At 33.4% G+C, this 23,930-nt stretch overlaps 1 protein-coding gene across 5 annotated transcripts in view; it reads left to right on the top strand.

Annotated features, from left to right (window-relative positions):
• LOC100374258 (stress-activated protein kinase JNK-like) overlaps positions 1 to 23,930 on the top strand; it is a 70,201-nt gene that overhangs the window by 36,896 nt on the left and 9,375 nt on the right. For 3 of the 5 annotated variants that reach the window (XM_085493815.1, XM_085493812.1, XM_085493811.1), the window contains 7 exons: positions 1,431 to 1,594; positions 4,413 to 4,542; positions 9,324 to 9,521; positions 13,083 to 13,248; positions 15,120 to 15,191; positions 16,237 to 16,422; positions 16,788 to 16,972. In XM_085493815.1, the coding sequence (XP_085349941.1) occupies positions 1,461 to 1,594; positions 4,413 to 4,542; positions 9,324 to 9,521; positions 13,083 to 13,248; positions 15,120 to 15,191; positions 16,237 to 16,422; positions 16,788 to 16,972 (1,071 nt within the window). In that variant the 5' untranslated portion in view covers positions 1,431 to 1,460. The remainder of the gene's footprint in view (positions 1 to 1,430; positions 1,595 to 4,412; positions 4,543 to 9,323; positions 9,522 to 13,082; positions 13,249 to 15,119; positions 15,192 to 16,236; positions 16,423 to 16,787; positions 16,973 to 23,930) is intronic. The other 2 variants (XM_085493814.1, XM_085493813.1) reach the window with 1 other exon arrangement.

The following is a 23,930-nucleotide window of genomic DNA, read 5'->3' as shown; positions in this document are numbered from 1 at the left end:
TATATCTGATAAATTTTATATCATTTTACTGCATTGTATTTTTTGTTTTTGTATCAAGTCAAATAAAGTTTGAAATGGAACATCATAAAAAGGAAAAAAAAATTGAAAAACTTGTTTTATAGCCAGTCAGTGAATATACTGTTATCCATAGATGTAACTGGTTCATCATTGTGTATAAGTTTTAGTGCCCATGTCACTGTCGGTTCATATAAACGTCGGGGAAAACATTTTTTGGTTAAATATATAAAGTCGGCAAGATATCGAAATATGTTGAAATTAATAAATCAATAATTAAAAAAAAATTCTACAATAGCAGTTCGGCGATTTTTCATTGCAATATACCTTGTGAGTACAACGCTACGATCACCGTAACATTGTCAGCTGACGACATTGCGTTGGACGGGTATTCACCGCTGCTATTGCGATCATCGGTATCTGACTTTTTGGTGTGAAATACACAAATTGTTTATTAAAACGATTCATTGATGATTATCATAAGCATTACATCTAAATTGCCAACGAGATGTTGTTTTTAAACATCGCGGAAAACCATGCATTCTGCGCCGCCATCTTTGTTGCCTCGATCAGAACCCCTGATAGCCCAGCATGCATCGGTCACAATGTTGCAACGTGCATTATGTCGCCTTAGGGCGGCGTTTTTCTGTACTAAGGTACCCTATGAATGGGGTATTTCCAGAGGTCAGAGTTTGTTTTGTCTCATCCCGTCTCGTCTGCTGTTGAATTATTCATACTTTTCTTTTCAATGCGACTTAATTTTACTTGTTCTTTTTTTAATTTTGGAGTAAATAATGTCACCAGCGATTGAGTGATAACAAATCAGAGTGCAGCAAATCGGGGTTGATCTTCCCGACGTACGCCGTGACTTGTTTTGTCACATTGTTGCCGTTGCGTGCAATGGGCAAATTATTGCTATTCTAGTTATTTTTTTTGTTGATTTGGAGGCTCTGCACCTTTGAAAGACTTCGCAACATATTGCAGACTTCCGTTTTTATCACTGTCTTTGTATGGCTAACAAAAGCGGGATAACCTAAATCGATTAATACATGTTATTGTTTTAAATACGTGCAAGACGAGACTGACACTTGTAAACAAAAATATAAGCATCACGGCTGAGTGACCAAGCGTCACGGACAAAGGGCAAGCATCACGACCGAGTGTCCAAGCGTCACGGTACCGTGTCGCTTCAGAGGCCTGGGGAGAACACTGATCTCATGAGGGCACTGTTCAAGCTAGTGTGGGGTGCTACAGCATCTCATGAGGGCACTGTTCAAGCTAGTGTGGGAGTGCTACATCATCTCATGAGGGCACTGTTCAAGCTAGTGTGGGGGTGCTACAGCATCTCATGAGGGCACTGTTCAAGCTAGTGTTGGGGTGCTAATGTTAATAACTAATATTTCTTTTCATTTTAGAATTGGTCCAAGATTGCTGAAGAATACAGAATGAGTAAACATTATGGTAACAAGTACTATACAGATCAATTTTATAGCGTTGATGTAGGAGATACAAATTTTGTGATCCTTAAACGATATCAAAATCTTAAACCAATCGGCTCGGGAGCTCAAGGAATAGTCTGGTAGGTAGATTTTTCTATTTTCACTCACCGCCATTGCCCCCAACATTGAAAACTTTCAATCACAGGCAAAAGTTTTGTTATGCTGTAGACATGTAATGAATCTTTCTCTTTGAAGCTATTTTGAAATCATTGTCAGCCACTTAGTCAATTCACAATTTAACTGTTTCAGTGCTATGTTAATAATTAAAGATTAGCTAAAATGTACATGCATGACATATTATTTGTTTCCAAAAGCCTTTGGGTAGATGTTCTGAACACCTGTGTTTGATGTGATGTATGATATTTTTCAGCCATCTTGGATCATAGTGCATTGTGGGATACCTGGATTGAATTCCTTCATGTACATGGGCAGGCTATGCAGCGTATGACAGAGTAATCAAATCAAATTTAACAGAATAATCTTCCAAAAATGGGAAAATTATCAATGTTTTTGTATCAATATCCTCAACACATATTGCAAGTTTCTTTTATAGAACACATTTAGGCAGCCCTTTAGTACTTGTATTTTATGTTTTGTACTTATTTTTTATGCGAGTTAAGTTTTTTTTACCACCCTCAACTATTAAATGCTCTCGCTTGATACTTTCCGACAGACATGCCCTAAGGCCAGTATATTTTATCTGATTAAAACCTCTGCCATGGCGCCATAAAGCTAGTATTACATAGTTTATAATATCACATCATTTCACTAACTTTATCTTACCCATCAGAGTTCATCAATCATTTTCATGACCATTTCTTGAATTTAGGTCAATTTTAAAGCATTTTATAATGTTTTGACGTACAATGTTAAAAACATTAAAACACCCATATGTTTTTATTCTCTGATCTACATGTGTAGGCAGTGGTTTAATATTTTTCTCGGGTATTTTAATCTCAGGGACAAATTATCCCACAGAAATGTAAGAAAATACAAATGTCAACTTATAACTATGGAAATAAAATTCAAACATAATATGTATTTGAGTACACTGTCTCCACCATAAATACTTTATTTCTGTCCGTAGTTCCACATATATGGGTAATTGCCTCATACTTTCTGTACTAATGGAACAATTGAACACCACATGAGAATGCCATGTGTAGACTAATATACATTTGCAATTATTTTTCACTGGAGGCATTAATGATATCATAACTATTTATACCTTACAACATTTTAAATTTTTCTCTTCAGGGAACAATAATTTTACAACACTAGGCCATACTTACCTCATACTCAATCAATAAAGAGATATCAGTTGGAACGACTTTTTAGTCCCCATTCGGACGTAGTCCGAAAACTGGGACTTATAATTCAGTCTCCGTGTGTCCGTGCGTCCGTCTGGAGTCATATCTCAGAATCCTGTGGACAGATTCCGTTCATTCTTTGCATGCGCCTAGTACTTTATGTGGGACATATGCACATGCAGTGGTTTCGCGATTCAATTCAAAATGGCCGACTGGCAGCCATCTTGTTTTTTGAAAATGTTGTATTTTGGACATGCTTTGTCAGTTGTCATTCAAACTTGGTACATAGATTAAACATGTTAGGATACATGTCCATGACGATTTATTTCGCAATTGGATCAAAGATGGTCGACTGGCAGACATCTTGTTTTGTTTTTTTATGCGGTGTCTTGGACGTGCTCTGTCAGTTTTCATTCAAATTTGGCATATACATGTACTTTATACATGTTAGGATGCATGTCCAAGACAATTTATTTCAATATCTGGTCAAGGATGGCTGATTGACAGCCATCTGACTTTTTGGCCTTACTACTACATTTGTGTATATTTCCACAATTTATGTACCATTTTCATTTGTATTTGACACATACATCATACATATCAGTGTGTTTCATAATCAGATCAAAGATGGCCGAATAACGGCTGTTTTTATTTTTGGCCACAAAACACGTGCTTTGACGTAAATAAACAATCTGTTGTATACGCCACTTGGAACTCAATTTTCAAGGACGCTTGCGACAACCCCCTTTAATATGACGAGCACAAAGAGAAATTTCAAAAATTTAACGGGAACTGTGTCATTTTCAATGACTTGTTGTCTCTAATTCAGAATTGAGTCTCTTCCATTCTTTTGCACTCAAGTACATCGACTCACTGGATTATCTTCACCTGTATTTTCTGTATAACATTTTGTGTGTTTAATGCCAAGAAACTCAAAGGAAAATGTCATAGTGGCAAAATGTCTGTTGCCCATCATCGTTGTCGTAAACTTTTCTTGTGGACATGTTAATAGTATTTAGCCAATCGTTATCAAACTTATACATATGGTTAATATGTAGGTACATGTATAGTAGGCCTTGTATAGATTTTGGAGTTAATCTTCCAAAAATTGTATTTTTAGTGATTTTTGAATGTTTTTTTGAAGTGTCTAAGAAAATTTTATAATGTAGTGGTCAAGACCTTTGCTTTGCAAGTGGAAGATTAAGAGATCAAACAAATCCTATTTATTTTTTTGATAATTTTCATACGTTCATGATAAACAAATCAACAATAGTGTTGACTTTGTGAGTATGAGGGTCAGATCATGGGGTCGGAATGTTGGAAATGAACAGCATGGATAAGTTCAAATTATTTCACACATGTTCATAGAAAAAAAAGTCAAACTCTAGTCTCTTTACACCTGCAATCAATACACACACAAACATGTTTTTTTTTAATCTGTACTACCGTGTGTGTGATTTATATCGCTATTGAATATAACATATTAGATAGTTTTGGTCCAAGCTTGCCTCAAGTCAAAATAATTTGTTGTCAGTGTTATGAATGTTTGTGTCTTACAGTTACATTGTTTTTTATGTTCTTTTTTCAGTGCTGCTTACGACACTGTTACGGGACAAAATGTAGCCATTAAGAAACTTAGCAGACCATTTCAAAATGTGACTCATGCGAAAAGAGCTTACAGGGAATTTGTTCTTATGAAACTGTGCAATCACAAAAATGTAAGTACCTGGATATAATATTAATGTATTCATTTATTTCTGATCCAAGGGTGTTTGTACTTTGCATAAACATGTTCAGGCTAGCTAAGATTCTTATGGAAAAATTACAAAAAAACACATTTGAATGTTATTTTTTTATTCAATAATACCGTACTTCCCTGATCCTAAGCCCAGGGGCCTGAACATGTAAAATCTGGAAAATTATCCTTATCTTCGTTGTGGAATGTTTTTGATCATATGCAAACTTTGATACAAAGCAATTCTCGCCATGTTTTTCATAATGATTTGACCTAACATGTCGCGTCTTTTGTTAACCAATCAAAATGCTGTGTCGTACAAACATGGTTTCCTGATTATTGAAAAAGTATTTTTATCAACGCAATGCGGAAGTGAATTTCCGCGATGTTAAAATGCGATCTGTTAACACCGATTTTTCCCCTAAAAGCTGTTGATTCACAATTTTCGAAAGGTAAACTGAGGGTGGAGGAAGTATTTAAACTTTCACGGCCGCCAACAAGTCTTGTCGAAGAATAGTTTGCTTGTTCACACCCCATCACGATAGTCTCAATAGACATGATTATTCGGAAAAGTAAAACGATGTTGGTCTATGACCAAGTTTCACGACTTGACGGTCACATTTTCGGCGTTTCGAAAACTACTACTCAAGTAAAATATGGATTACTTCAGTTTTGCAATATCAGGGCTCATCCTGAGTAAATAACAGAATAGTAAAGGTGCAAGCCATGTTCTGTACGTTTGCCCACCATGTACTCTGAAATTAATGCGATTTTTCTCGTAAAAGCAGGAACCAAACTACCGTACCAATCACGATTTTTATGCAATGAAATACACTTTTTACATGCATATTTTAATAAATGTCATTGACGCCCGGTAAAAACACCTTGGGCCTATACTTGGGGATGCCCTCAACTCTTTGAATGTTTGAAAACAGAGGGGTGGGCTTATACTCTGGGAGGGGCTTATGATCGGGGAAGTACGGTAATAATAGAGGCTGTATTCAGACCCATCTGTCATGAATGTGTTTCCTGTCAGTAATAATTCTTTTCCATAATACTGAATTGCTTCAGGTATCCCAGATGATGTAGTGTTCAGACACACCTACATGGATGTGTTTCCTTAATTATTCCCCGCTCGGACGCAGTCTGAAAACGGTGACTTACGTTTTGACCTCCGTGCGTCCCTCCGGCCATGCATGCGTGTGTCTGGACCTGTGTCTTAGAAATGCCTGGACCAATCACAATCAAACTTCACACATACATCATACATGATATTATATACATATGCACATCAATTTGTTTCAAGATGGCCGAATGGTGGCCATTTTTGTGCTAAAAAATCATCAAAATCAAGCATTTATGGATGGATTTTGTTTAAACTTGGTGTATACATTGGACATTATGGGACCTTGATGCACGTCATTTTATTTTTCAGATCCGACTGTCGTCCATTTTGTTTTAATGAATGTGGTTCTAGTGCCATATCTCTGACTTGCTTTGACTGATTATGTTCAAATTTTAAATATTCATTATACATCATGTCATAGATATATATTGGTTTGATGGTCCTACTAAAAATGATCGAATGGTTGCCATTTTTGTGCTAAAAAATCATCAAATATCAAGCATTTATGGCATTTATGGATGGAATTTGTTCAAACTTGGTACATACATCAGACATTACAGGTTCCTGATGCACGTCATTTTATTTTTCATTTGTTTTAATGAATGGGCTTCTAGAGCCATATCTCTGACATGCTTTGACGGATTATGTTCAAATTTTATATATTCATTATACATCATGTTATAGATATATACATGTATTGAAAATGGCTGATTTTGTTTTAATTAATGCTGTTCCAGAGCAGTATCTCTCAATATCCATAATACTGAATTTCCTCAGGTATCTCAGATGATGTGGTGTTCAAACCCATCTGTTATGGATGTGTATCCTTAATTCCTGAATAATTCCTTTCCATAACACTGAATTTTCTTAGATATCCCAGATGATGTAGTATTCAGACCTGTCTGACATGGATCTGTATCCTTAATTCCTTAATAATTCCTTTCCATAATACTGAATTGCTTCAGGTATCCCAGATGATGTGGTGTTCAGACCCGTCTGTCGTGGAGGTTTTCCCATCAGTAATAATTTCTTTCTATAATACTGAATTTCCTCAGGTATTAATAATAATAGTGTACTCATTCAATATGGAACTGAAATTTCGAATTGTTCAATTTGACATATTGATTACAGATATTTAACTTTCTTCGCTGTTCTGATTATATCTTTAAAGACTATATCAATCGCATTGTGTCCTTCCTTATGCCAACCTCTTCCAATATATGTTCTGTATGGCTGTCTGTCTTTAAGTTACCGGTACGTCAATAAATATTGTTTTTCAGATATACATACAGACCCGCCAGAAAGTATTTACGCACCACACTACAGGCAGCTACTACCTACGATATCATACAATAAAATGAACTCAATAACGGTTTGAATAAATATATTTATATATCCAATAAAATATGCGTTTTTACACACAATAAAAACAACAAAATTGTCATTGTCATGCAGGATTGAATAAAAACGGCAGTCTGAACGAAACAGTGAAAAAACGTTCGAATTCTCTATGGAGAATACCGTGTAAACGCAAGCTCATGAATATTCATGAAGACAGCTATCAGCTCTTGTGGAGATGATACACAAGATGTCCCATTAGGCATTGTGTTATGTCTCATGCCAGAGGCCATGTAATGTAACGTTAAAGATGTCTAATGAATGCACAGACGATCAATAATCCGTTTCACTTTCAGTGAAAAGTTAAATCACCGTAGACATTTAAATTAACCTTTAAACTATATATTAACTTCCCACACTGGCATTTGATAATAGTGTAAATAAAGATAAATTGTAACTTTTTATTGAAGAAATGGTTTGACATCTATGAATGAGTCTGAATTCATATTAATTTTGCTAGTTTCTAAAACACTGTTTATACAGGTGCAAGTGATGTTTATATGTACAAGTTGACAAAAACAGATTTCTGCTTTTATTAGTAAAATGGGGGCTTATATTTTTACCTCTGTGCGTCTGTTCCCATCTGTATCTCAGACATGCCTGGGCCAATTTCATTCAAACTTCACACCAGGCTGTTAGCCAGGAATTTGCAACTGCCAGTCCAAAACAATTCAACTTCATGAAAAATGTACTGTAAAATCTGTATTAGAAGCTGCATCCCTAATAGAAGCCGCACCCATTCTTTTTGAACAATTGAAAACCAAAAATTCACAATTTCTCATATGTGTAGATGCTCTAATAGAAGCTGCAACCCCTTTGTTGCATTGTACCATTTTAATAGGCCATTTTAAGCCACTGCTTAATACAGATTCAATACAGATTTTACACATGGTTTGGGATAAAATTATTAAAGAACAATAGCAAAAAACAGAAAAATGGGAAAAAGTTGCCAGTCCAAAATCAAAGTTGCCAGTCCATTTGGTGGCTGGACTTATGGCTGGCTAAAACCCTGCTTCACACACATATCACACATCATACCATACATATGCACTAATGCATTTGTTTCATGATACAATTATGATGGCCGAATGGCGGCCATTTTATTGCTAAAAAATTATCAAAATGAAGCATTTCATTTTTCCCAAACCAGATCTCAGTCATGCATGGACATATTTCATTCAAACTTGATATGTCCATTTAACAAATGTCTTTTGAGTCGTATTGCTAAGATGGCTGGTCATCTTTTTTGTGCTAGAAATAAATTATGATTGTCAAATTAACTGGCTCCACTTTGTATCATGTCTGTCACATGAGTGTAAATAATTATTTGGCACTAATGTTGACAAATCTCTAAAAACTGTGCCGGGACTTGTTATTGTCAATGACTTGTTTGACATTTGTTTCCATTAGCAATTATAAGTTGTTTTTTTACTACACTTCTACTCTATGGTGACGGAAAGTATGTTTCTCTGCATGCGAAAGGTAAAAAAAGACTATTACAACTGCTGAGTAAAATGCAACCCTTCAGAGACCTCCCAGAGAGTGTCTATTCAGTACACTGATTTAACCATTAACTTCAGTATTATTCTGCCTCTATGATTTGCTGTTAACCTTGTCAGACGAACCTACTTACAGCGATGATAAATTCACATTGTTAATATATTTCTGTTTATCATTGGCTTTGTCAACCATGAAAATTTGAGATGCTTACGTCATCAGTTCTTTGATGGCTCTGACTAACGTGATAGGTCTTGATTATCTGGAAGCAAGGGAATTGTGAAGTGACAGCTTGACATTACAGCTGTGCTTTATAACTACATATTACAAAACAACAGCTTTTACCATCTTGCAATCTGTGATTACATTTCAGGGATTTTTTTAAACAAGGAAACAGGGGCGCAGCGCCCTCATGCCATGGTCATGCGCCCCTCGCTCTGGGGAGCAGATCCTCTGGCAACCATAAAATTCTGATTGACCAGGGATCACATGTGGCAACAGTCTTCAACTGTGACCTGTCTAATAGTGATTTTGGCCCAAGGAAGCTCCATTTTAACTCAGAATTATTAAAAACTCCACACTGACCCTGGTAGGGAGAACTTGCTGGCGCTACTGAATTGCAGTGCTCTCTTGTACAGTTTTTTCTAGAAAAACCCCTGCATTCTATAGTTTTAATGTTTTAAACACAATAAAGATGATTTTACATCTGGAAAATGTTTTTTTTTTTTTTTTTTTTATTTCAGATTATAGGTTTATTGAATGCATTTACACCTCAGCGAAATTTTGAAGAGTTTCAGGATGTTTATCTAGTAATGGAGCTAATGGACGCCAATCTATGTCAAGTTATACAAATGGATTTAGACCATGAACGAATGTCATATCTTATGTATCAGTTATTATGTGGAATTAAACACCTACATTCTGCTGGTATTATACATAGGGTGAGTCCCTCATTTCAATGCTTTTACACCCACACAGTAGTGGTTGGTTCCAAAGTATGCTCAAATCTTTATTGTCTTTGATGCAACATTTAAATTTTTTGACTCCAATGTGCGAAGCACAAAAGGGAGTCTTTGCAGTTACCCTGTCTGTATGTCTGTATGTATGTATGTATGTATGTCACTTTTTTTGTTCCTCCGTTATCTCAAGAACCACTAATCAAATTTTGGTGAAACTTGGTACATAGATGCTCTGGGATAATGCGCAGAGTTGATTAGGTTTTGGTAAAAATCTATGAATATTAATTACCTAATTCGCATGATAAGTAGCTGATTTTTAGCTGTTATTCCACTGATATCTGAAGAACCACTCATTGGATTTTGATGAAACTTGGCACATGGATGTCTGAACTAGTGCGTAGATTTGATTAGTTTTGGGTAAAAATCTATGAATATTAATTACCTAATTTGAATGATAATTAACTGATTTCAAGCTGTTCCATTACTGTTCCACTGATTTTTGAAGAACCACTCATTGGATTTCAATGAAACTTGGCACATGGATGCTCTGAACTAATGCGCAGATTTGATTAATTTTGGGTAAAAATCTGTTAATATTATTAATTACCTAATTTACATAATGATTAATCAATTTTCGGCTTTTCCACTGATATCTCAAGTACTAATCATAACATTTCAATAAAACTTGGTACATAGATGTCATATGACACTGCACAGACCTGATAGTTTTTAGGGTAATATCAGTACATAATTTTATTAATTACCTAATTTGAATAATTTTCAGCTTTTGATATTTCGAGTAGTAATGATCACGTTTCAATGAAACTTGGGACATAGTTACTTGAGAACTGCGCAAAGACCTAATTAGTTTTTTGGGTAAATATTTGTGCATATTAATCACCTTATTAGCATAATTAGTTAATTTTCAGCTTTTCACCTGATATCTCAAGTACTGATCATCACATTTCAATGATACTTGCGACATAGATATTCTAAGACTATGCAGAGACCTGATTAATTTTGGGATAAATAATTGTGCCTATTAATTACCTAATTTGCATAATTAGTTAATTTTTTGCTGTTCTATGGCTATTGCACTGATGTCTAAAAACCACTGATTGGATTTCAACGAAACTTTTCAAGAGTACCTGTCACATTTCAATGAACCTAGGACTATACACCATATTAGTTTTTGGTAAATATTTATGCTTCTTAATCACCTAATTAACATAATTAATTAATACTGTATATCTCAAGTATTGATCATCACATTTGAATAAAACTTGGTACATAAATGGTCTAGAACAATAGACAGCCTGATTAATTTTTGGTTAAAATCTGTTCATATTAATTCTCTAATTAGCATAATAATTAATATTTTTTTGGTTCTAATCACATTTCAATGAAACTTGGTACATTGTGCAGACCTTATTAGTTTTACACTTAAATCTGTTCGTTACCTTATTTGCATAATCAACATCTCAAGTTCAAGTAATTTTGAATTAATTTTTAATGTGTCTCCAATACTCTCAGCACACGGGAGTTCTTTCTAAGCTTTCTTTGATTTTGAATGTGTTCCCAATACTTATCAGTACACGGGACTTCTTTCTAAGCTTTCTTTGATCCCCAATGTTTTATGAATTATTTCTGTTTTCTTTTTAATGTTTCAATTTTGTGTAGACTTTTTATGCATATTTTTAAGTAGGCTTATTGTAGGTATACGATGTCTATGTGTGTAGATGACTACTGGTGGCTCCTTATTTAATAGATTATTCATAATTTGTTTATCATTTTCAAATATTCCCGAATATTACATCATGATCCCTATTCCCTCAGCACACGGGAGTTCTTTCTAAGCTTTCTTTGATGTTGAACCTTGTTACTGCAGTCAAACTGTGTTTAATAGTGACCACCCCATACATAAAGGCTGCCTATAATGACCACTTTTAGGTAGTCTTAAGGCATAACGTATAGTCTCTTGTGACCACCCTTTTCTGAAAATTCGCTTTTGTTTAAAAAATCCAAAATAAGAATTAGCATTCTGTTCATAAAACAATTTTTAATTTTATCAAATTAAACTTGTTGCAACAGTACCAGCTCATTATTTAACAGACAACTATGTAAAGTGTACGAGTTGGCAATTAATAAAGAAATAATTCAAACTCCATATAAAGACCACCTGTCTATAAAAAAACATTTTAATGAAGTCCCTTGGGTGATCGCTATACACAGGTTTGACTGTATATGTAATTTCATGAATATGTATAAATACTAGAACTATTCTGGCTCATTTACTCCACTCATGAAAACAATCACACACAATCTCAAAATTAATTAAAAATAGCATATTCAATTGTGGCTTCAAATGCATGTGTGATTTCAATTGACACTCAAACGAAGTAATAACCGACTTGAATGATGACGTATTATTTAAATTAGATGCAAGGGACTTCCACCAAATTGTAATATATATGTGCTTTGAGGTGTTTTGAACCATCAACTATGGCACCGATTCACCTTGAAATCAGGTACACTATCCACTCAACCGTCATGACACGCCCCTTCCAAAACAGAATGTCTATTTTATTACGTTTACTTGTGCCCTGTGATTACTGAACTATATGATGGCAGATACAATGAGACTGGCTTCAGTCCAACAACTCGAAGCAATGTACGCGGATATTATGCTCTGTAATACATAATGCATTTCTAAGTTTCCCTCAATGTTGTATCCATTCATGAATGAATCTTGGCTAGTGGATTTAGTCTTTCAATTGGGTCCATGCCACATTCACCCAGGGTAGGGAGCTGCCCTTTTTTTTAGCTCCACTGTCGACTTTGTCCGCCGTCCGTGTCAATGTTTTACTTTTTCAACTTCTTCTTGAAAATTACAAGCCTGAATGCTTTGATACTTGGTGTATATGTACCTTAGGTAGACCTCTCTCAGATTTGTTCATTTCATGATGATATCTTCAATTCTCTAATTTTGGTGAATATTTTTGTCATTTTTGGTAAAAAGTTATATTTTCGACTTCTTGTTGAAAACCGCAAATCCAATTGCTTCGATATTACATATATAAGTACTACATGTGGACCTCTCTCAGATTTGTTCATTTTGTAATGATATCTTTAATTCTCTAATTTTGGTGAATATTTTTGTCATTTTTGGTAAAAAGTGATATTTTCGACTTCTAGTTAAAAAACGCAAGTCCTATTGCTTTGATATTACATATATAGGTACTACATGTGGACCTCTCTCAGATTTGTTCATCTTGTGATGATATCTTTAATTCTCTAATTTTGGTGAATATTTTTGTCATTTTTTGTAAAAAGTGATATCTTCTGTTCTTTAATTGTAATGTACATTGCTAACAGCGGAGCTATCTCAACCGACAGGCTGCTTGTTAAGTTTAAAAATTTGAACTTGGGTTTTACGATCATGCATACTACGCTATCATTATTGTTGCTTCTTGCATTGCTCAGTACGTTTCCTCCAGAATTGCCCTTTTGTAAACCAACCATTAAAATTTGTTTTTTTTGCAGGATTTGAAACCTAGCAATATAGTTGTGAAGTCTGACTGTACTTTGAAAATATTAGATTTTGGTTTAGCCAGGACAGCTGGTACTAGTTTTATGATGACTCCGTACGTAGTCACAAGGTATTACAGAGCACCTGAGGTCATTCTTGGGATGGGATATAAAGAAAATGGTAAGTCGCTGTCATCAATTTGTGGATGTGTTTGTCAGTTTTTGACGCAGTTTGAAAAGAATTCAAATTTTCAGCATGTTAACATTATAGGAAAACTTTCAATGTTTTTGTATTTCATTTTGAAACTCTAAATTAAATTAAAATTAAAATACATATTTCCAGCATAATAGCAAATTTTGTTATTCTTGTCTTAGAATTATTTTGTTGTTGTGCTGTTTTGTTATTTGGACATTGCATTAGTGTTATCTCGTGTATGCTCCAAATAAAATATCATATATCCTATCCTATCAATAATAATATATCACTGTTTTCATCCAATGTCACCTCGCAAAATTTCAATACAAAGAAATAATTTCGCCATAGAAACCAGTGCAAAAATGCAAATTCTGGCCATTTTCTATGACATTTCTAGTGACAATTTTTGTTTTCATTTTCGGTAAGGCATAGCTTATAATAAAGGAAGCATAAAAAAAGATGACTCATGTTCATTTCAGAGTACACAGAAAAATGTTGAATACCCTTGCCTTTATAAAAGTGCAATCAATTCCATATTAATATCGGTATATGGTAATTGTGATTGCAATCAAACTTAAGAATGTTTGTTATAGTTTCACAAAAAATTTCTCATTGTTTGTACAGTGAGAGATTATGCTATTATAATGTTTTCTTTTAGCAATAATAAAAATCAATGATCTCGTACCTAGTTTTTAAAAAAAAAATCTTAAGTTACATAGCTTTAATGCACAGGTTCTATGAGGAAAAAGTAAAGCATTACCCTTTCGAATATTTAAAAAACAAAAACATTTTCATTTTTCAAAACTCAGGATTTTCAACAAATAAAAAATAAAGCACCAACATTTTACCAATATTCTACACTAAATATTTGTAACTCTTACTTGTTCACTAGGAAGAGTCAGTGACGTTGAGAAAATAATGATCATTGTCGAGAATAAATTTTCTATCATTTGGCATAGAGATTCATGGACTTGATACGTATGAAAAATAAATCCCTAAAAATAACACGTTGTACAAGTCTATATTCAAACTAATGGTGGTCGTGCACATACCAGAAAAGTGAAACTGTATCGGACATTCTTAACTACTTAAAACCGTAACAATGCTAGAAATTGTCTTGATTTAATATTTTGACAGTGTTCACAATTTTATTTGATATACCTTATTAACCTCTTTCTCTCTGATTGATATATTTATTGCATGTAAATTAATATATCACACCTTATAGTAACCAACTATGCGACTAAGCAATCAGTGTATATGAAGATTAATATCATAGTAACACCATGTGTGTTTTGTATTGTAAATAAACATATGTACTAATGTTTGCATTTGCCATACTATCAGAGTTCTCAACTATATCATAAATAGTACTATAAAATAATTCCTGTCACAGAGTCGTAGCATATCTATAATTTGTGAAATTTTAAAATAATGAATCTATAGACAATATTTCTGTCATTTATTGCACTGTTTTAGTTTCTCCTTCGGTATCCATTGCCAAAAAAAGAATTCCTCTCAGCTTAGCAACCGATTTGATTTAAAACTGAAAAGCAAGATTGATTACTAGTCATCAAGCCATTAATACATGTATGTGCCACTCACTTAATGACCTCTGCCACGGGATAGGCTTTGTGTAATGTGAGCGTATGTCATGTACAGATTTCAATCAATCAGCGAACAGCATTATACAGGAAGTGTCTTGTTTCAATAGATCAGGATTTGAGTCACAATTAAAGTTTGTGATATTCTGGTATTAGACCTTGTAAGTAAATGTGAGAAGCTTTTCATCAAAATATATATATATAAAAAATCGGTGTTAGTTTTCAGTGTATCATCATCTTCTTTTTCTTTAGTTGATCTCTGGTCAGTGGGTTGTATTATGGGTGAAATGATACGTGGCGGTGTGATGTTTCCTGGAACAGATCGTATCCTTTAGTTAATGTGATTATCAGTGGTACATGTGCATACCTTAGCAAGGTGGGTTGCCCAGGGCAATTAAAACATTGTTCATATTTGAATGTTCTGTGATGTTGTTTATGTATAATACATATAGCACCGAAAACAATATAATTTGTTGTTCAATAAAATACTGTATCAGCACTCGTTCTAAAATGTATCAGCACTCATACATGACATGTTTCATGTTATTGTTGTCACATTCAAACACTTTCCTTTGTTTATATTGAACACTGAAGCACTATGGGGCACGTTCGAAATAGTATTCTCTCATTTCGGGCTATAATTTCTCAAAAAATTATTACTACCGGTACAAGTGAAGAAAAGAGGCATAATAATATAAGGTTATTACAAAGATACCTCAAAGTATGCACGAAGACAGTATAGCGGCAGTATCGACCGACGTGCAGCGAAGGTCGATGCGACAGCGTACTGTCTGAGCGCATACTTTGAGGTATCTTTGTAATAACCTTATTATTATACATCTTTTCCTTCCAAGGATACATCATGGGAATGCCGAAATCAAAAAAGTTTCGAACAGAATCAGCGAACTTATTTGTGTGGAGTCCGGTCAAATCCTGGTGGCAGCCATGTTTGTTTTTATTATTAGAGGACGCTTACGAGTGTAATTCCATATTTGGAATTCGCATTTCCTAATATGGTAGTATGAAAATACCCCGTAAAATACCGCAAAATTACGGCACGCTGTAACTTATGGCGTTACGGTGACAGATGTATAATAATAATAAGGTTATTATGAGAATACCGCAAAATATGCACTCACTTTGACTTCTGCTACATGGCTGTTGATATGATATGCATTATTTGTTCCATTCTTGTGATAACATATTATAAAATTACGGCTCAGTGTGTCTTCATGCCTCAGAATAGAGTTCACATACATGTCCTCACGTCTGTGCGACACTCTTAAAACTTGTATATACTGCATAGTAGGCAAACTTTTCAGTCATTGACCTGTTCAGATATAGTTTCTCCTTAATCAAGAAAACCCAGATATTGACCAGTGGAATAAAATTATTGAACAGTTGGGTACACCATCACATGTATTTATGTCACGACTACAGCCGACTGTCAGGAATTATGTTCAAAACAGGCCTAAATATGCTGGGTATTCTTTTGAAAAATTATTTCCTGATGTATTATTTCCTGCTGAAAGTACAGAACATAATAAACTTAAAGGTAATGTTTTTTCTGTGTGAGGATAAGCCCTCAAATTCAAAGTTTATTTTGGTGTTTTTGCTTTTAACAAATACTGAGCACTTTTCTCAATGTTTATTGGGTCCAAAACTAATGATTTGCCTCTTTTTGGAAAGGGTACGATTTGACATGATTTGTTTTTTTAATTATGGGAATAAACTTTTTCAATTTGCTGTAAATATTGACAGCAAGAGCATTTCATTAAACATGTCTTTTTAGCTTATTTGTAATTTCGCTAATTGAAGATGTCACTTTAAAATTAAGTATATTTACCACACTGTATGTTTGACATATAGGGGTCAAGTTCTACAATGTGGCAGCATATATATAATTCATTTTTGTTACAGCAAGCCAGGCCAGAGATTTGTTGCTTAAAATGTTAGTTATAGACCCTGAAGAGCGGATATCAGTTGACGATGCACTCCAACACCCCTACATTAATGTATGGTATGATCCAAGTGAAGTGGAAGGGGTAAGTCGCCATACTAATCACCCCCGTCAGAGAATGGTACCACCTAAACAAAGTGCTAAGGTATTACATTTGAGAATGTTTTTGAAACCCCTAACCCTAGAATTGGTGTATTTTGTACAGTGAGTGCAGTAATCTTGTTTTTGTTTTTTTGGTTATTTAAAGTTTCAGTATTTTTTTTTTTTTAATTTCACATCTTGGCACACCAAGTAGATTAGAAATATCTTGATGATAGAGAAAGTATATGATGTAATTGTTTTTATTTTGTATGTCTTTGGTGAAGGAAAAAAAATATGTTGGTAAAGAAGTCCTGCATGTACAAGGAAGCAAATTTACTCCCGTAGTGAAATGTGAAACAAAAGGATGACATCCTTTCCAATTAAAGCAGCTCTGTCAGAACTACTGCACATATACATATTCTACAACCCATTTGTTCTTGTTCTCTTGTTGGTCTAAGTCTATATGCAGTTCAAAATATAAACATTGCTCACATCTCAGTACTCATTCATTACAAAAAACAAAAATTTTGACAATTTACTAGCTATGAATGCGCAGCTAGCCGGTATAAATATCTCTAAAAATTGGCTATGAATATGCAAATAATTGTTGTGTGAGCTTTGCTTGTACAAGTACACATGTGCAGTACTGACGACAGAGCCCAGCATTCCCACTTTTTTTAGCAGGATCTGTAATACCCTCTCGTTTATGAAATATGGGGAACACAGGAACAAGTAGGTGTAAATTAAATACTGCAGTTGATAGATTTACTCTATCATTTTCAATTTTCAAAATTAAGCGGTTCTCTGTACCCTTTCATTTATAACATGAGACTGCAAAACTAAAATTGAGAGTAAAATATTCTCTGTAGGAGGTGAATGAGAACATTGGTGCCGTTTAATCTGAATCAATGATTTCACAATTTCTTATCCCTCTATTGTCACAAAAGATAAACTATGGTTAGTATTATGAATGCATGCATGCATTCATGCAGGGCTTTGTTACTGACATGAATGAATATGATTCTCTTGTATATCAGTGTCTAATCACCTTCACACAAAAAATGGAAAACAATTATGTTGTAAACTTTCTCTGTTTAGCAATCTGCAAATCACTTTATGGCAATGCTGTACCTTAGTCCAATCACATTTCATAGCTGTAGATTGGGGGTTCGAGTTTAGATTCTAGTCTTTCACATTTAACACCATTTGATAAGATATTTCTTCATCTCATTATGCAATCTAAATCTATTTGATTATTCGCATAATAAAATGAAAAAAATATACAACCTCACCTTATTTACCAGCATTTGTATATTGAGTTGAAAAAGTATGCATCCCTAGGTTGTTGACCAAAATCTATATAATGATTTGCATATTGAGATGAAGTATGCATCCCTAGCTTATTGATCAAAATCTATGTAATAATTTGCATATTGAGATGAAGTATGCATCCCTAGCTTATTGATCAAAATCTGTATAATGATTTGCACATTGAGATGAAGTATGCATCCCTAGCTTATTGACCAAAATGTGTATAATGATTTGCATATTGAGATGAAGTATGCATTCCTGGCTTATTGACCAAAATCTGTGTAATAATTTGCATATTGAGATGAAGTATGCGTCCCTAGCTTATTGACCAAAATCTGTGTAATAATTTGCACATTGAGATGAAGTATGCGTCCCTAGCTTATTGACCAAAATGTGTATAATGATTTGCATATTGAGATGAAGTATGCATTCCTGGCTTATTGACCAAAATTTGTGTAATGATTCGCATATTGAGATAAAGTATGCTTCTCTAGCTTATTGACCAAAATCTGTATAATGATTTGCATATTGAGATGAAGTATGCATCCCTAGCTTATTGATCAAAATCTATGTAATAATTTGCATATTGAGATGAAGTATGCATCCCTAGCTTATTGACCAAAATCTGTATAATGATTTGCATATTGAGATGAAGTATGCATCCCTAGCTTATTGATCAAAATCTATGTAATAGTTTGCATATTGAGATGAAGTATGCATCCCTAGCTTATTGATCAAAATCTGTGTAATGATTTGCACATTGAGATGAAGTATGTGTCTCTAGCTTATTGACCAAAATCTGTATAATGATTTGCATATTAAGATGAAGTATGCATCCCTAGCTCATTGATCAAAATCTGTGTAATAATTTGCATATTGAGATGAAGTATGCGTCCCTAGCTTATTGACCAAAATCTGTATGATTTGCATATTGAGATGAAGTATGCATCCCTAGCTTATTGATCAAAATCTGTATAATGATTTGCACATTGAGATGAAGTATGCGTCCCTAGCTTATTGACCAAAATCTGTATGGTTTGCATATTGAGATGAAGTATGCATCCCTAGCTTATTGACCAAAATGTGTATAATGTTTTGCATATTGAGATGAAGTATGCATTCCTGGCTTATTGACCAAAATCTGTGTAATAATTTGCATATTGAGATGAAGTATGCATCCCTAGCTTATTGACCAAAATCTGTGTAATAATTTGCATATTGAGATGAAGTATGCGTCCCTAGCTTATTGACCAAAATGTGTATAATGATTTGCATATTGAGATGAAGTATGCATTCCTGGCTTATTGATCAAAATCTATGTAATAATTTGCATATTGAGATGAAGTATGCTTCTCTAGCTTATTGATCAAAATCTGTATGATTTGCATATTGAGATGAAGTATGCATCCCTAGCTTATTGATCAAAATCTGTGTAATAATTTGCATATTGAGATGAAGTATGCATCCCTAGCTTATTGATCAAAATCTGTGTAATAATTTGCATATTAAGATGAAGTGTGCCTCCCTCACTTCTCAACAAATATACATTATATATATATATATGTATATATACAATCATTTGCTTATTGAAATGAGGAAGTAAACATCTTCAGATTATTGACCAAAATGTATGTAATTTGCATATTGAAATCTTTGTGGATCTACTTCAAATTGGCCAAGTGGCAGCCATTTTGTTCTTAAAATGCTTTCATATTTGACATGCCTTTACTGATATCATTCAAAATTTATAGTTATTTCAATTATACTTTATATTTCAATTATGTGTGATACATGCATGCATGTATATGCACATGAATTTTTTTCGGGATGAGATTTAGTGCTTAAAATGCATCCAAATCATGTCTTTCCGAAACAGATCTATGGATAGATTGCATTGAAAATTGATAAATGACTTGTTTGATGTTAGGTTTTGGTCATGTTCTGGTCAAATGTGTTTGTCAACTGCTCATTGTGTACGTGTATGACACGTACATAGGTGTGCGGTAATCACATAGTGTCCCATATCGCCTCGCATTCTCATCGCATCATTGTAGCATTGAAACATTGTCGTATTATTTGGAGAGGGGGTATCTTGATAAGGTGTTTTATTTTCAAATTAAGGGCAAGATAGAACTAAGCCCAAAGGTAACAATCAATACCTTACTTCTGCAAAACCATTTATTTTCACTGGCATTTAATTTCACTATTTTGATGTTTTAAGCAATTTCCCTGTACTTTAATTTTGCGAACTTGGCAGGGAATCACTGAGTTTTAAGGTTATTCTACATGTTCATGTAGATTCAATTTAGTGAATTTCACATAGTGTGTAAATGTGCTTCTGAAAAGCAAATAACAGTAAAAGTATCACCTAGGTAAATTTGTTCAATTCATAATCTATATAAAGTTCAAACTACAGTTTTTTGTTAATCTGTGTGACATGATCGTTTATTTGGTTTGTATAAATTGTGTTTTCGGTAAACTCTAGCTTACGATAAATTACTAATAAATAATGATGTGCTTTCCAAATTTTTTCGCTGAAATATATGCAGTGAATAAATTGTGCAACAATTTTAAGTAAATATTTATTGCTATGTGACTTTAATATTTGATGCTATTATGATGCAACTTTGATGCGATGTGATGTTATTGGCAATGCAACATTGATGCCAAACATACAATGTATCTGAACATGATGCGAATGTGACATTGAAGTGGAAAGTGTGAAACACTATGTGATTACTCACTGTATATCTGTTTTCTCACAGCATTGCCATAAAAAACTCATGCCATTGATCTCAAAGGCTATACATCCTGGTACTATTGGTGACATGAACTCTTACTTAATTTGAGGAAGATGATATTTTTTATTTATTATACCTGGGTTACATAATTTTTAACTAGATTAGTCTGATGCGAAATATAACTTATATGATGCGAAATATAACTTATATGATGCGAAATATAACTTCCTCCAAAATCAAACAACTTGCAATATTGTGAAACAAAACACTCACTAAATTTAATAATTGCACAGTATATTCTCTGTGTTTAATTTTTACTGAATTAATGAAAAATTCCCAGTGAAAAATAATGATATATGTATTTAGATTCAAATGTTGTCTGCCTCAGTATTGTTCTGGACAAGGTTGCACTAATAGAGTACTGATGTATGTCTTTTTGAGATGATACTTGCTTATAGTTTATTTTGTTTATATAGTTGTTTGTCATCTAGTGTTGTTGTAGAAGCATTTATATTTGCTAGAGTTTATAACTAGGGGTATGTAACTGGTATATGTGATGAAGACTTTATTGCACCCTGAATATGCTCATAAGATAACACTAATTATGCTAATGAAACATTCTTACACACTAAATATGCCAATGAGAAATCCTCATACACTAATGCTAATGAGACATTCTTACACACTAAATATGCTAATAAGATAACACTAATTATGCTAATGAAACATTCTTACACACTAAATATGCTAATAAGAAATCCTCATATAATTATGCTAATGAGACATTCTTACACATTAAATATGCCAATTAGAAATCCTCATACACTAATGCTAATGAGACGATCTTACACACTAAATATGCTAATGAAACATTATACACTAATATGCTAATGAGACATTCTTACACATTAAATATGCCAATGAGAAATCCTCATACACTGATTATTCTAATGAGACATTCTTGCACACTAAATATGCTAATAAGATAACACTAATTATGCTAATGAAACATTCTTACACACTAAATATGCTAATAAGAAATCCTCATACAATTATGCTAATGTGACATTCTTACACATTAAATATGCCAATTAGAAATCCTCATACACTAATGCTAATGAGACATTCTTACACATTAAATATGCCAATTAGAAATCCTCATACACTAATGCTAATGAGACGATCTTACACACTAAATATGCTAATGAAACATTATACACTAATATGCTAATGAGACATTCTTACACATTAAATGTGCCAATGAGAAATCCTCATACACTGATTATTCTGAGACATTCTTGCACACTAAATATGCTAATAAGATAACACTAATTACGCTAATGAAACATTCTTACACACTAAATATGCTAATAAGAAATCCTCATACAATTATGCTAATGAGACATTCTTACACATTAAATATGCCAATTAGAAATCCTCATACACTAATGCTAATGAGACATTCTTACACATTAAATATGCCAATGAGAAATCCTCATACACTGATTATGCTAATGAGACATTCTTACACACTAAATATGCTAATGAAACATTATACACAAATATGCTAATGAGACATTCTTACACATTAAATATGCCAATGAGAAATCCTCATGCACTGATTATGCTAGTGAGACATTCTTACACACTAAATATGCTAATGAAACATTATACACTAATATGCTAATAAGACATTCTTACACATTAAATATGCCAATGAGAAATCTTCATACACTAATCATGTTAATGAGACATTCTTACACACTAAATATGCCAATGAGACATTATACATTAATATGCTAATGAGACATTCTTACACACTAAATATGCTAATGAAACATTATACACTAATATGCTAATGAGACATTCTTACACATTAAATATGCCAATGAGAAATCCTCATACACTAATCATGCTAATGAGACATTCTTACACACTAAATATGCCAATGAGACATTATACATTAATATGCTAATGAGACATTCTTACACACTAAATATGCTAATGAAACATTATACACAAATATGCTAATGAGACATTCTTACACATTAAATATGCCAATGAGAAATCCTCATACACTGATTATGCTTATGAGACATTCTTACACATTAAATATGCCAATGAGACATTATACATTAATATGCTAATGAGACATTCTTACACACAAAATATGCTAATGAAACAGTATACACTACTATGCTAATGAGATATTCTTACACACTAAATATGCCAATGAGAAATCCTCATACACTGATTATGCTAATGAGACATTCTTACACATTAAATATGCCAATGAGACATTATACATTAATATGCTAATGAGACATTCTTACACACAAAATATGCTAATGAAACAGTATACACTATTATGCTAATGAGACATTCTTACACACTAAATATGCTAATGAAACATACACTAATATGCTAATGATACATTCTTACACACTAAATATGCCAATGAGAAATCCTCATACACTGATTATGCTAATGAGACATTCTTACACACTAAATATGCCAATGAGAAATCCTCATACACTGATTATGCTAATGAGACATTCTTACACACTAAATATGCCAATGAGAAATCCTCATACACTGATTATGCTAGTGAGACATTCCTATACATTAAATATGCTAATGAGACATTCTTGCACACTAAATATGTCAATAAGAAATCCTCATACATTAATTATGCTAAATAGATATTCTTATACACTAAATATACTAATGAAACAGCCTACACTAATTTTGCTAATGAGACATTCTTACTAAATATGCTGATTCATTTGTGCGTACTGATCATGCTAATTACGTATTTTCACACACTAGTGTACTATTAAGACATTCTTTCACGCTGAATATGATGAGACATTACTTCCATTTATGCTAATGAGATGTTGCACATACAAAACATGTTAATGACACATAGATGATAATGACCTAATTTAAGTCAACATGATATATATTAAG

Source organism: Saccoglossus kowalevskii, chromosome 19, assembly GCF_978046115.1.
Source record: "Saccoglossus kowalevskii chromosome 19, keSacKowa6.1, whole genome shotgun sequence".
Taxonomy (NCBI): Eukaryota; Metazoa; Hemichordata; class Enteropneusta; family Harrimaniidae; genus Saccoglossus; species Saccoglossus kowalevskii.
Note: the sequence above shows the minus strand (reverse complement) of the source record. Positions and strands in the feature narration are given on the sequence as shown.